At 31.8% G+C, this 16,220-nt stretch overlaps 1 protein-coding gene across 8 annotated transcripts in view; it reads left to right on the top strand.

Annotated features, from left to right (window-relative positions):
- Positions 1-16,220, top strand: part of LOC126745591 (tensin-1) — a 572,168-nt gene that overhangs the window by 434,739 nt on the left and 121,209 nt on the right. For all 8 annotated transcript variants that reach the window (XM_050453497.1, XM_050453499.1, XM_050453498.1 and 5 more), the window contains 2 exons: positions 1,015-1,059; positions 10,511-10,735. In XM_050453497.1, the coding sequence (XP_050309454.1) occupies positions 1,015-1,059; positions 10,511-10,735 (270 nt within the window). The remainder of the gene's footprint in view (positions 1-1,014; positions 1,060-10,510; positions 10,736-16,220) is intronic.

Raw genomic sequence — 16,220 nt, 5'->3', positions numbered from 1 at the left:
ATAGGATTCTAAAATAAACTTTTAAGTTTTCCTCTCATAAAAACGACTGGCTCTGAAGAGAAGCGCAAGTACATCGTACTCATCTAGACTGAAAACAAACAATATTTAAACAGCTATTAATTACTGTCAATCATTAATACCACTTACAGGTCAAGCACATACATAAAATAACTTTAAATATAGATCTGATGCTCCTCCATCAAGTCCATTTCTTTTTCACCTTATTTTCGGTCGCATTTCATCTCAGTTTATTTTTTCTTATTTTAAGTCTACATGAGGAGTATTTCTACTCTTAGTCACCTATATGAGAATCATTCGGTATATTTAGATTTAATCTTTGTTTGTTTGATGTTGAGAGTTAATGAAATTCTTTATCGGTGTATTTGTTTGTATTTTCTCGACTAATTTAAGCCTGGAATGTAAAGAGTTACCCTATAATCAGGATTAAATTAAACACTGCTGATGTGTGGAATGTACGAGACAAAAGTGCTAATGGATATTAAAATAATGATCATTACATAAAATTGAATCGACAGAAAAGAATGCATTTTCTTCCATCAAGCGATTATCCTAGATGATGGGTTCGTGGAAAATTACCAGTTATAGGAAATTAAATGTAATTTTCCAATTACGCGATCGGTGCTGTTTACGTATAACCTCTTAACGAAGCTATTAGGCCACTTCAGGATGAAATTAAGCAACTACGTCACATTAAAAAATTACGATTGTTAATTAAACTTCAAGTAGTTTTACTGCAACAACAAATAAATGGTGCTTTTTGTAAGGCGTTTGACTCCGTCACACCCACCCATTACAAAATTTTCTCACAGACGGAATGATGATGGCGCCTACAATATCGTTTGGCAAACAGTCAAAACTAACATGTAAATTATATGGTTTGTTTTAGAAATGTACAACTTTTACTATAAGGAGGTTTTGTTTATTTTGCTGCAAATATTCTACGAAAAAAAAACTATTGGGCATAATGACTAATAGTGTTTTTTCTTGTTTCAGCACACCCATGACGAGCCGTACAAAAATGGATCCGGGGATAATAAGGTGAGTCTTATTAGATAGATTTTTTATAATTTTCATTAATCGGACTAGTTTATGTTTAATATGTAATATGTTTTTATGTGTAACGCGTATCACATAATTATATAGGAGTGTATCCGTTTCAAATGTAGTATAGGCGGTTTTCTGCTAACTCGAAAATTTATATAATTATTATTCCATATCAGTACAAAAAGACACACCCACTGTTTATCTTTTCAATTTATCAAGTTATTATTAATATGTCGAATGCCGGTATTTTTATTTTTTTAAAGAAACTATTAAAATTGAAAGTAATATGCACGTTTGAGGGCAATCAGATGTGAAAATTTAGATTTTACATCTATAGTAATCCAAACCACAAGCTTTAAGCACCTTTACTTACCAGCCTTCTTATCAGTTAAATTGAGGTGTGTATCTAAATTCAATTTTATTAATAGATTTTTTTGTATTCACATGTGCATATAAATACAAAAAAATCATTTATATAACTTTTAAAAAGCAATTTCTAAGTTATCCTGATAAAAAATAATCACTTTAGTATCAATTCTTCTTTAAACGTCAGTCATGTCAACAGCCGTATTACTATTCTAGCCAATAACGTGCTAGCTTATTTATAACCCCATTGAAACTACTGAAACTACCCCACTGAAACTATTTCAGCAACTGAACTAAATACCATATACTGACCTAGTTCTGGATTATGTATTTGGAGTAGTTGTTAAACACCCAACTGTTCGAAGGCTTTATTTTTGTATCTAGTTTATTGGTCTCAAAAAAATCAAATTGCTTTAACTTCTTGCTAGCTCTTGCTTAGCTCTTTTTTTATTTTGGCTTAAAATATGTTACAAACATACATGCATTTTCATAAAAATATATCCAAACGTAAGGTCAAAATTTGCACGTCCCGAACAAAAGTGTATTATTAAATTTTACAGGAGAGGTAAAAATATAATTTTGAAATTTTTAAATTCTTGTTCCTCTTTTGTTTTTAATGTAATTCAATTGTTTTTTTGTAAAAAGTTTGAAGATGGGTCTAATATATAACACAAACAATTTTTTTTTACTTTAATAAAAAAATATTATTTTTTTGGGGCTTTTTAGAGTTTTATTTCGAAATAATACGCTTTTGTTCGGAATTTTTTTAGAAAATAGAACTGTGTTGGTTAATAATAATGGGTTATTATCGTGTTTTTTTTTACAATATTATTATTATTTCTTAAGAAGTTTATTTACTTAAAAATATTTTAATTAAACAACGAGAAATGGAAATAAACTTTTATTGATCTTCATAACTTTAATACTACCTTAAAAAACAAATTTTTAGTTTTACAGCTTACATTCTTAAGCTTAATTAGGAAATAAAATGCTTTAACTTTAATACAGTTTTAGACCTAACTAGGAAAAAAAATTACCTAAATTAACTATAAAACAAACAAAATTAGACCAAGTTAATATTATAAAAATTTCAAGCTAAAATTAAAACAAAGAGTTATAAAAGAGTGAATAATATTTTGAAATGTATCCGTTTTCTAACAGGAATTTATGGTCCTTTTTTTTATTTTCATTTAAAGGAAGTTTAGAGGAATATGCTTTGACTAATATAGGCACTTTTGGGACATCACAGTCTGTTTCTGTCCTTCTAGAGGATTTTCGGGTATTAACAAGTTTAGTTTCTCTTACAATCACTTGCTCAACGTCCAAATCAGAAAAAGATGTTTTGTAAAAATATTTAAATAGATGTGCCTTTTCGACTTTAACTACACGAAGACTATTTATAAAAACCTGCTCTTTCTTAAAATTAACTGTGAAATTACTTCCAAAATCAGTCATTAGTTGCTTAGCATTGTAAAAGTCATCATGTGTAAGCTCCTTGACGTGGTATGGATTTCCTTTTTTTTTTGGCCATTTTGATCCCAGTAATAAATTGATCAGGTACAAAGATCGGACCTGATTTTAAAGAGCGTGTAGCCTAAAGTAAAGCAAAATTTTGTATAAACATAATTAAACGTAAAACAAGGCAGCCTAGAGTTTACCTGCTTTTCAATGGTCGAGTGAACTGAATCTCCAGGATTTTGAGTATGGCCGACCATAAGATATTTATGGGTAATGCTTTTTATTTTGAAGTTTATTACGGCATACATAAAAACTGCAATCAAAAATTAAAAATAAAAAAAAACTAATCAAATAAAAATTCACATGTTCACAATATTTATAAATTGTTTACCTATTTTTTTGTTGAGCTCCGCAGTTATCACTGTACAATACTATTTCCAATTCTTCTGAGTCACTTCTTATAGATTTTTCTTGTAGGTATGACAGCATACACGATCCTACTTCTGTCGCCCCTTTCTCACCTTTATGCCAGACATAACAATTTGTTGCATCATTGGACATCTCTGCTATTGTAAAGTTCATGGTATTTAATTTTGACTTATAGTAAAAAACCGAAACTTATCCCTTGGGAATTTGAAGTAATACTTGCATATCAAAGCAAGCTATGGAATAAATGTCATTTATTTTTGCCCTATCTTTATCCAATTCATTTCGACTAAGAGCTTTTTCATTTTGATGTTCTTCATACCCTTTGTTTATTTTTTCCTTTTCTTCTTCATTTGCATTTTGATATACGTAAAATAAATTACATTAGTCTTTTCGCGGTACAAAAAATGAGATATTAAATTCCCTGTTAAATATATCGGAGTACATGTGATAGTTTGCAAAAGGCTTGTTTTCATTTTTACATAATGATGCATAATCTCTGTGCAAATCTGCAATTGATTTACCTCCGTCGATAAATTCTTTGCTAGTTTGCGCTCTGAAGTAGTGGCTTTCAACACGTGGTATTGAGTTAATATGCATTCTAACACCTTCTTTTAACCCATTGTCAACTTTAGAATGATTACGGTGTTTGCCAGGTCAGGTTTCAGGTTCAGGTTCTACAGTTCCATATGATGTTCTTTTTTTTTGAGCAGTATCAATCATTCTATCGTTAATATCCAAAGTCCACTTGTTTGTTGTTGTCCATTTTGTTTTTTTCAATGGTAAAATAATACGCGTAATTAAAACTTCTTTTAACTGTCTCTTTTTTATATTTTGGTTGAATTTTATCCGAATGGAGAATAATAAACTCTCGTTTTCCATTTATATCGTTTATACTATAAAATTCATTAAATAATATCAGTCGCTGATCTGCTGTTATTTTTTTGCTGCATTCATATTTGCATCTTTCCCCACACTGAGCCTTAACAGTTTTTGCAGAAATAAGTTTTTTTTGTTTGCCCGTTGAAACATATCCTTTTCCAGCATTTCTTAACCGTTTTGTTTTTTTTTGTATCCATTCGCTTTCATTTCGAAATCTCTTTCGCGTCAGTACCTTTTCTTTAACTTCATTTCCTGTAATTTGTACTTCCTCAACTATAGCACTAGAAGAAGGTAACGGAGAAAAAGTTGAGGACTCGGATGAGGATGATGAGCTAGAGTAAGATGATGTGCTGTACTATCACTGTCACTATCACTGCTATCAGCTTCATAGTTGCGATCTTTTACGCTGTCATCGTCATCCACACATAAATCAAATTGTGTGTGCTCTTCAAAGTTCATTGAATTTTGATGGTTACTTTTAAAGTCTGTCGTATTAACCGAGGTTTTAATCGAATTATAAGTATCTTCACAGAAAATATTATTTTCATTTTCTTTATTACTGTAGGTCTCAATGTTAAATGGTTCCATTGATATTAGTGATTCCAAAGCTTGACTATCGCTTTTCGAATTATTACAAAAATCGCTAGTATTTTTTACCAATAAGTCACTCTCTAAATTGACATTTTCAAGTTGTGAATAGTTTTTACCTACTGAATTTTAAACAAAAATATTAGGATCAAAATCATTATCTACTTCATCATTATTATTTGTCTGATTATTTATTGGTTTCAATACAGCGCTAAGCATTTTTTTTAGTTCTATTGCTAATGCTTAGACTCTTGCTAGAATACATTTTAAATGTACCTGAAACAATAAAGATTAAACATTTATTTTAATTACTAATTAAAAAAAAAAGGAAAAAACAATTTTTTTTAACCACATTATCTAGAAAAGGTCATTCCTAAAAAAAGGTCTTCGATTTAACAGTAAATAAATTAAATTAAAAAAGTATAATTATAAATTTCATAGATTAAGTGTAAACATAATAAAAACATGCAAATAGATTTCCTTCAAGCTTTATAAAAAATGTAAAATTACGCATAAAATAGTTTTGATTAAAATCTTTTCTTTTGTTGGCCAAAGTCAAGTTTTATTATTTATTATCTGTTATAAGAAGCCCTTAATAAAAAAAAATTATTAAATTTTAATATGTGAAAAATATAAAATAAAAATTATTCATACCAATTAAACTTTCTTCTGGTCAAAACTGTCGTATTTCAAAAAATGCACTATACTGCTAATAATCTGTGAGTACTATTATAATTTTTTCCGTACAAAACTGGAATATTTCAAATGATTTACTTTTGGACTAACAATTTTAATACATACATAGCCCAAATTTCCGTTCAAAAGTATATCATATATATCTCGAAATAATACTCTTTTTAACGGAAAAGGAGTGATAATTTTATGGGTTATTTAAAAAAAATGCGCTTTTGTATTAAAATCGCTTGCAAGTTCAGTGAATCTTTTGAGATAATACACTTTTATTCGGAAACAACATACCCGCCACGTGTTAATTAAAAAATGATACTGTCTTACACGGAAATTCTGACGGTATGGCCTCAGGATATTTTATGTCTTTCGCGCCCCTGGTGACCGAATTTTGAAATATCAATGTTGCGGTTTTGATGGATAATAGAACACAGGTATTTTTCTTGTTATTTCCGTAAAAAAACGAAATTTGAAAATTTTCGAAATAATACAATTTTGTTCGGGATGTGCGAATTTAGTCATCAATGATTAGGCCCTCTTAATATGTTGGACAATCATGACTTTGAGGCCTTTTTTTATATTTCCGGTCTATCGCTTTAAAAAGTACAAATCTTCTGACATCGTACATAGTTATCCTATAATAAATCACTACCTCAGCATATACTTTTATTTTTAGGCAGATCCATCCAGATTATCGCATCTACAACACCTCACATGTAACCTAAATAATATACTTTATAAATTATCTTAAAAAAAACATTCTCTGTTAGTATTTTAATAAATTTTTCTAAATATATTTGAATCCAAGGCAATATAAATATTACTTTATTTTCTAAGACATTTATTATTTCTAAAAACTTTAGTTTCGTTTTTTCAATAAAGTTTCTTCTTTTTAAGACTTTCTTCTTGCTGTTTGGTATGGTGTTTTTACTTTCATGATAGTAGTAGACCCAGGGCCCAAAGACAAAAATGCTATCATGTGAATAAAATTTATTATTATATTTAAGGCACTTATAAAGACAACACCTTTTATTCTCTGACCTTTTGGTTAATAGTATTTATCCTGCAAACTATAAGAAATATTCAAAAGGTTATAATTTAGATCTTTCTGTGTATTTGAAACCAAAATGTATTCTTTTAAACAAAACCTTATTTGATTTTAATACAGTCGCATCAATATGCTCGGACAGCAGAGCTGCCATCAAGGCTATCACGGTCGCAAAGCTAAGCTCCAAGCTTGTACTAGAGTGCACAAAAGTCCTGAAAAAACTGGTGTAGGCTGGCTGCAGAGTCCAGCTCATCTGAATACCTGGCCACGCAGGCCATGCAGGTAATAAGGGAGCGGACTCTCTTGCCAGACTGGGATCCGCGAATGTGCCGATGGGGCCGGAACCCATAGTTGGTATCGCTAAATGCGTTGCGGTCGCGTCACAGAAGGGTCTGCTGGACGAGTGGACCCACCGAAGTTGTACTGAGTCCCCTGGTATGAGACAGGCCAAAGCGCACATAGGTGGGCCCTCTGCCTGTCTCACCAAAAATCTACTACGCCTAAAAAGACGCGAAATTCGGCTAGTGACAGGTCTTTTAACCGGTCACTGGCACTTAAGAAGCCATCTCCATACTATCGGTATTGCGGACAACCCGGAAAGCCGATAATGCTGTGAGGAGGATGAAACCGTTGACCATGTAGTCGGGGAGTGCCGAGTATTGATTTCAATCAGGTGATTTCATCACCATACCAGAAAGATTCAGAGACTCAATCACCTCAGTGACAACCTATCCCGGGGCTGACCATTCGATCGGATCAAAACCTAATAAACATTTAGAAAATAAAGGATCCTGACAATAAAAAACAAGTACAGGAATCCTTAAAAAGAAACATCGGAAACTTGAGTTATTTGAGCAATAGAAGCAGCTGCTAAATAGGAGAAAATGAAGGAGCTGAAGTGATAAACAAGACACATCTGTTGCAGGATCACGTAAAGAAGAAGAAATGGTTGACGAATGAAATTCTTGATTTGATGAAGGAAAGAGGTCAAAAATCGTAATCGAAGGCACGCTGGCTTAAAGAGAAATGCGATAAAATCGAAGAATGGGACAAGAGATGTGATTACCAAAACATTACATATAGATCATAGTGTTAACAACTAAAAGAAAAACCAGAGACTAATAGCAGCAAACTCGAGACTAATAGCAGCGGACGGAAATCTTATATCAGACGACTTGAAGTAGATGATGATGATGATGAAGCACTGACACATGGAAAGATTACGTAAAATGAGTTTTTAACGATCAACTCAGAGTGAAAGAGTGCCAAGATGATGACATGACTGGATCCTGAAATACTAAGGTCTGAAATAGAAAAATTCAATTCATCGTTAAAAAAAAGACAAAACACTAGGTCTCGCCAACATATGAAGCAAGATCATAAGACTTCTATGCAAAATATATTGCTATTTCCTCGATTTTCTGACTTCCTTACCTGAATACCTTTACAAGAATGGAAAAATTCCGGAGGAATAGCTGCGATGAAGCTTTGTAGCTATAGTTAAAACACCAAGCGCAAAACACTGTGATTAACACCGATTAATAAGCTTGATTTATCACATTATCAAAGTTTTTATTAAAATCATACATAACAAAATAAATAAAAAATGCAAAGCAAATATATATGAGAGTCATAATTAGGATTTCGAAGCACATTCGGAGAAGCAATATTCAATTTGCAATTTTTAATTGAACAAAGACATGCACAAGGGCGTCCACTTATGCTTCATCGACTTTTCCAATGAGTTGAATATTATCAAACATATTAAGCTCATGGAAATGATTAGGAAGATGCATATTGATAGCAAGGACCTGCGTATAATAACCAGTCTCTATTTTGACTAAAGGGCTGAGATAAAGATGGGCAACTAATACGATGAGAAGATAAATATTGATAACGTATACGACAAGGATGCGTTTTCTCGCTGCTTCTATTCAATATAATAAACAAATCTTCAGAGAAGCTCTAGGAGAAAATCTAGAAAGTATCAAGTTGAACCTAGTTGAAGATAATTAGTAACAATACATATGTTGATGATATAGTTATTTTTGCAAATAACTGCAACGAGCTTCAAAAACTTATACAAATAATACACAAAACAAGTGAAGAATATAGCTCTGAACTAAATACAACCAAAACTAAATACATGCTAATCAGCAAAACACAACAACCTTCGTGCAGTTGACATTAAACAATCAAAACATAGAACAAGTAAAAGCATACACACATATTTCGGGACCACAATCAACACAAAATGAGATCAGTCAACAGAAATTAGAACACATTGAAAACGCGAAACATGTTCACTAACTGGTTGACTAAGTGATACTAAAATTAGGACTGGTCAAGTGTTATGTCTTTCAAGTTTTGTTCTATGGAGTAAAAGGATGGACCATAACAACAGCCATCTTGAAGAAATTAGAATCATTTGAGCTGTGTATATATCGTCGCATTCTTCGGACATCCTGGACTGACCACATCCCGACCTAACCATAACATAATCTACTAACAATACCTAACTGAACCTTACGAAGCATCATAACCTATGACAACGTCCAAAACGGATAAGGCACCGGAAGTAAAAGAAGAAGAGATTCAAGCAAACAATTGGCAAAGTTTGACCCTTTTTCTGCAGTATTTTATAGAGACTCAATACGTCTTCATAAACACTAACTCCTTAATCATTTTTATTATCATCATTTTCAAAATTTGACTACTCTGTCGTATTTTTTTTATAATTTAGTTTAAATGGGATATTTCCTTATGACAAACTCGTTAAGATATACTTGAAAACTAAGTAAATAGTCTAGGTAGTATTTCGAAAGTTGTAACGCGAACTCTTATTCCCAGGACTAGAATATAAGATTCTACTAGTGGTATCGATATTCTTTTTGTCTTTCTGTCTTAGATTTACCTTATTTTCTAATGATGAGACCATCGTTTTTTGGCCCGGTCCGTAGATACCTGCACTCCTCCCTATTTAGTGATCTCCAGGGATTAAAAAACTGGGTTGATTCGTGATTTTTTTCTTTTATTAAATTGAAATAAAACAAAAATTTTATGGTTTAAGGGACAATTTAATTGCAAATTGAAGAAGTGGCAATTGGAGACATCTTAATTACGCAGCATACCAGCACCAAATTTCTTGATTTTATAATAGATCTAGAACCTACAATTTGAACAACACCTCATCACGCTTTCCAAAAAGATATTTGCTGGTTGTTTTGCTGTGAGGGTGACGACTCAGGAGCTTGTTGAGTTAATAGGTCTGCATTTTTTGCTTTTTTCGAATCACATTTCATTTCATCCGGTTGCTCTTCGTCTTACAAAAGTACTTTTTGCGTTATATTGGCAGCGTAAAACACAGTGAGTTCTGCTAGCTATTATTCATTTAGCAGAGAATTCTAATAGTCTCGATAATAGAAGTTACTAGCATCACATAAATCTCATATAAATATCGTCACAGATGCATGACCGAAAATCATACAAATACACAATTTGCATCTGCTCATACCTCTATGGTTGTCTATATTTTTATAATGAGAGTTATTGATTGGACATATTCTTTTTGTCTCTTAGTTTCAGAAGTTCATTACCGCAATTTACGATCTCTTTAGCCAGGGTACTTCTGGGACTACTCTGGTATGTTCTGCCTTCTCCATTCTCCGTATAGGATCACGACTTGAAATTTTCTTTTTAGTTCTATTGATCTATCAATGGCTATGGATTTTTAAGCTTAGTTTTTTCAAAGTAGTTAAGTACACAAGTAACAGCTTGCTAAACCAGAGAGTCTCAAAAGGAAAAGACCGATTAACATGTCATGCCTAGCATTCTGGCTTATCGAAGTACATACATTTTCCACATGATTAAATTACCAGTAAAAGAATTTCTCTTTACTTGTGGCAAATCATAAAATATATAAACTAAGAATCTTTATTTGTTTAACCTTAGAATGGTGCTTATTTATTTGTAATTTTTTTTGCCTTTTAGATGCTAAGGTCCACTTCCTACAATGACTACTATGGAGAGGTTCAAACTAACCAACCGAGATTTGCAAAATCAGCATCAAACATGCAAGGAAGCATGGATCTTAGTTATGTCACTGAGCGCATTATTTCCATGTGGTTTCCAGACACGGCAACGTCACATGCTTTTCGACAAGGGCAAAGACAAGCCGCCCACATGCTTAGAAATAAGCATGGCGACAACTATATGGTAGGTAAAACGATTAAAATAATATTTCAGTCTATACTCTATACGTTTATACATACAACCAATTTATACGGAATCAACCAGTATTAATATGATTTCCATAAATGTTATATATTCATTTTTTTTTTGTTTTTTAAGGATAAAAAATTATATAGACTTATTAACAAGAATAAGTATTGGTAATAAACTATTGAAAATTAGACAAATGTCTTATTTTTAGTTGAAATTAGAATCTGCGATCCGAATTAAATTCTACTTCTCCAAATTACTGGATGATTCCATGTAAATTTAATTGTATGTATTTACGGCTATCAATACCATAAAAACCTTTATTGTTAATAAAATAAAATAAATAGTTAATATAATACCGCTCTGTATATTTCAAATATAAGAACCAATAAAATCTGAACTGTCTTTTATGACAAACCCACAGAACTTTTATGAACTCGGGGTCGTTTTCCTGTTCCGGCCTTCACGAGTAAATGAAAAACTATAAAACACTACACGGTGCTTCCCATATGTCAGAGATAGAGATTATTTATATCCCCGTGAAACATTTATCAGGAAAATCTTGTTCTTTATATATATATGTATGTATATATGAGTACGTAGGGAAACACCTCTTCCTTTCAGAGATCTTTTTAAGTACCTACGTTTGCGTCTTAATGATACATAATATATTGGGCATGGGTATAATTTGTATTGTTTCCTTTGACATACAATGAATTACCTGATAAAAAGTATGAGGAGGCGAAGAACTTTTGTTGCAATATTAAAGTTTTACATATTTAAAAAAAAAAAAAATTTGCTTTAATATATTCTTGTTGTTCATTATTGTTCAACAAGTCTTTTAAAAGCAACATCTACTATCGTAAATGTCGGTAGGTAGGTAGGTTGACTAATCTTATTATACTTAGTATAGATCCGTATTTTTAGATTTAATTTGGCATTTTGGGCATTGTGAAAAAAAAGATTTATAGGTAAAAATAGGATTTATTTTTAGAACTTTTACAAAAAAAATATGCTTTTAATAGTTAAGACAATATTACTAAATTTGGATTAAGAAACTTAAGATTTTGATCAGGTTTCCTAAAAATTCACCAACATCTGCTAAACAATAAGTATAAATAATTTTTTTTTATTGAAGAAGTTCATTTTAAAAGTGTAGTAAATGATTAATAAGGAAATTAGGATAAATATATATTATAAACATATATTTATGTTTTTAATTTATTTTTAACCTATTTTTAATTGAAACTAACTTTTGAAACAAGATTGGCACTTATTTTGTAGAGAAAAGACTTCCCTTTAAGAAATTTGCTCTCTTATTAAAGTTTACTCAGCTTTTATATCAGGATAAATAAAAAAAAATCTCATTTTAAGCTATAATTGAAAATACAATTTTAATTAGATAAATAAATCGCACAGATTAGAATAATGCGTTTCGTCATAGTTCCATTTTTATTTGTGCATTTTAAGGCTTCATTTTTAAAATCTGTTGATGACATTTGATTCGATTCTATTTCTAAATAACACCCAATAAACCTAACGAAAAAAATTAAGCTTGAAAAGTAGCTGAAATAAACTTTTTGGAGTAGCTTTTATCACATATTCTAGCCATTAATGATGCAAATATATTGAAGTTGTCTGCGGAATGACTCTTTTTAGGTTACAATTGATTCCGATTACTTGGCGAAATTGGCAATATATGTATGGGATTTTGAAGTATTTTAAATTAATGGATATCATATCACATGGTATATTTTTAGGTATTGAACCTCGAAAAGTTTGGAATTAATATCTAAAATCTGATCATGTTAAAATTAAATATACAGTTGAGATTTGTTTATAAATTATTTGTTAAATTTCATAACTAGATAAGATTTTGTAGAAATTCATAATTACTAAATATTATCAAAAGAATATTAAATAGAAAAAAATAATTTACATTTTTTCAGGGGGACATGGTTTAGGCATTCTCGATTAAATCAATGTTTAAATAAAATTGCACTGAACGAAATAGCAAAAATATTCTCTCCTCTCGGTATTATTTGCTTTTAAAGGTATTGGTAAATCAAATGATTTACCAGTTAAAAGAGTTTTCTGTGTAACAGTAACTTTTATAATAATTATGTGACATTGACATGGACAAAACATACAAACTCTACAAGCAAATTACACCTAAACAGGTGTAGGTAAGTAAATAAAAGTAAATAATAATGCAAAAAATAAGATTTTGAAAGGATGCCATTTTGCTATGGGTAAAATTAATGACTTAATATTTTAGGACCATAAAGCATTTAGTGGGAGCTTTCGAACGTTTTATCGCATGACCTCCCTTTCTATTTAATTTTATTTTATTGGGACCAAAAAGTAGTATTAAGGTTGCTAATAATGTGTGCCAAATTTAAAATTTTTATATAAACGCATTCAAAACATAGAAGGAGGGAGGATAATTAAGAGTCGTACTGTAAATTAACCGTAAACAGAGTACGTATTAAAAGCCATATATCGTATCAATCATTATTTCGAGTCATCAACTTCGAACAAAAATTTTCTAAATTTTTTTTTAAAATACTAAAGGAGTTATAGATGCAAATTTAACATCCAATGCCTTAAAGGTATTAACTGCATTAAATGTAAAAGATCTGTGTAAGATAGCAACGATGAGCCATTGTAAGTTTTTTTACCTATTTCTGAAATACATAATGTTACGGAGTATGAGCTTATTTTTTAACATCTTAGACGAAATAGTTAAACCAGGTATAGTTTTCTGCAATTTATTTTATTAAATCATCCAAAATCAGAAGTCTTTTGAGAAATGACGTCAAACTTTCCAGGCCCGTAAGCCAATCTCGAATTTGATAATACGCCAGTTTCACACAAATTTTTGGAAGGCTTAAAAATACCTAGATCTACAGGGTATTTCAGAACTATAGGATCAAACTTCTGGGGGTTGTTCAGTACAACAGTAAAATCCATTTAAGTATAGGAACCCATGTCCGAAAAAGTGTCATTACGCCACTACGGCCCTAAGAGGCGTTTAAATTTAGAAAAAATATTAATTACCTAAATAGGATCTGATGCATTTATTTTAACCTTTTGTATATGATACCATCACAACAATTGTTCAAAATGTCTTCCTTCAACCTCAATACACCGATTTAAATGCCGCACATAATTTCGGCCGATTACACTAAAAATTTGATCCTCGTTTTAAATGATTTCAAATGCTGCTGTAATTCTTCCAATTAAGTCTAGCTCTGATTCCACTGGAGTTTCGTAGACTAAAGACTTTACATGTTCCACAAGAAAAAATCGGGTGACCTAGGAGGCCAAGAAACTGCTGCACCTCTGGTAATCCAACGGTGCCCAAACCGCTGAGCCAAATACTCGCGTACTTGTACAGCAAAGTGAGCCGGCGCTCCAACATGCTGAAACCACATTTGCTGTCTAACGTTTAGTGGAACATTTTCAAGGAGTTCTGGGAGAACCCCTCCAAGAAACGCAAATAAATAGGTCCTGTTAACCGTTCCGGTAGAAGGTATTGCTCAATTAAATAATCATCAACAATGCCTGCCCATACGTTGACAGACCAACGATTCTGATGTTTTCTTGGAAAAATTGCATAAGGATTTTCTTTGTCCCAAACATGGCTATTCCTACTATTAAAAATACCGTCTCTTGTGAAAGAGGCTTCATCGGTCCGCAAAACATATCGTAAAAAATTTGTTGGTGCAATGATGTGATCCAGAAGCCATCGACAAAATTGAACTCTAGGATAATAATCGGCTGCAGTCATACCTGAAGTGGTAAGGATGGAGTTGTTGCTCGTGTAGTACCCGCCAGAAAAAAGCGTTACTCGTATTCATATTCTCAGCGACGTCACGTGTGCTATTTGATGGTTCATCGGCAACTCGCTGAAGCACTATTTCTTCAAATTCGACCGTTCTTACGGTTCGAGCAACACCAGTATCATGCATCTTGGTCTTAAACATGCCTGTCTCAGCGAGCCGCCGATAAACCGCAATAAACTTTTTGTATCCAGGATGCTGTTGTTCGGGATAACGTTCATGATACAACTCCGATGCTGCTCGTGCATTACAGTTTGTTGCTCCGTATGCCAAATGCATATCCGCCAATTCTTGATTGGTAAAGTTTTCCATTAGCAATAAATGTTTAAAAATTGTAAGCTATAAAATTTTTAAACATGACATTGATAAGCGTTGATTTTAAACAATTGTTGTTATGGTATCATGTACAAAAGGTAAAAATAAATGCAGCAGATTTAGGTAATTAATTTTTTTATAAATTTTCACGCGTCTTAGGGCCGTAGTGCTTAGTGACGCATTTCCGCACATGGGCTCCTATACTCAAATGGATTCTTCTGTTGCACTGAACAAGCCTCAGAAGTTTTATCCCATAGTTCTGAAACACCCTGTATAAAGGGCTTTTGTATCAGTACGTTAATATGCTGCCTAAGTCTTAGACCAGAGCCGCTTATAACGCCTACGTTTTTAGTCGTTTAAACTACAAGTACTTTGATTTCCATCAATTACAATTACAAACTGGTCTATTATTATAGATATTTCTTTTATTGCCAGAGAACATGACTGCAGACTTACTCTAAATAAGTTTGAGGCTATTAGCATCGGCCAATTTTGATATCAAATGAAATTCTTTATTCACTAATTGTATACTTTCCTCCAAGTCTTACGAAAAAATGCATAAATGTCGGCATCATTATCATACACTAGTAGCTAAGAGCTATTAACCAACTTTAAGATATCTACGGTATAAATTAAAAACAACAATGAATTCAAAACTGATCCCTGAGAAACATAAAAATAAACAGAAATTAGCTCTCTGAACCATCATTTTAACAGTAGATCTGTTCTATTAAAATTAAAACGAATAATATTAAATGTACAGTGTACAATTTAGAATAGATAAGTCTCTGCTTCTAGATTAATTATTGGATCAGCAATTTGATTTCATAGGCGTTCTGCCGAATTAAATGTGCTTTCTTTTATTGACTTTATGACTTAAGTCCTTTGAGGAAGAGGTGTCAAGTGCATGCTTTGTACACTTCTTCAAGGCTTTTGATAGGGTAAATCATAGGCTGTTGATATATAAACCTATAAAAGCAGGCATTATCAACCTAACTGATCGAATACAGATTGTCATAGTGCTTGCCTATAAGTCACATAAGATTCATGTAATATATGGTGATCCCCATTGGGTGTCACTTGGAGCCTCTATTGTTTAACCTTTATGTAAATGATATCTCGGAGTGCTTTCAGCACAGTAAAAGGAGAAATGTTCTCTGATAATGAAAAAAATAAAGTTTTTCGTATAGTTCTATCCACAGATGACTGTCTGTACCTTGGAAAAGAATAGAGAAATTTGGAATCACTCTTATTTTATAGGAGATATCATCTGTTAATCAAATCAGAGATCTGGAAATTTTACTTGACCGCGGTCTGAG

Source organism: Anthonomus grandis, chromosome 16 (assembly GCF_022605725.1).
Source record: "Anthonomus grandis grandis chromosome 16, icAntGran1.3, whole genome shotgun sequence".
Lineage (NCBI taxonomy): Eukaryota > Metazoa > Arthropoda > Insecta > Coleoptera > Curculionidae > Anthonomus > Anthonomus grandis.
Note: the sequence above shows the minus strand (reverse complement) of the source record. Positions and strands in the feature narration are given on the sequence as shown.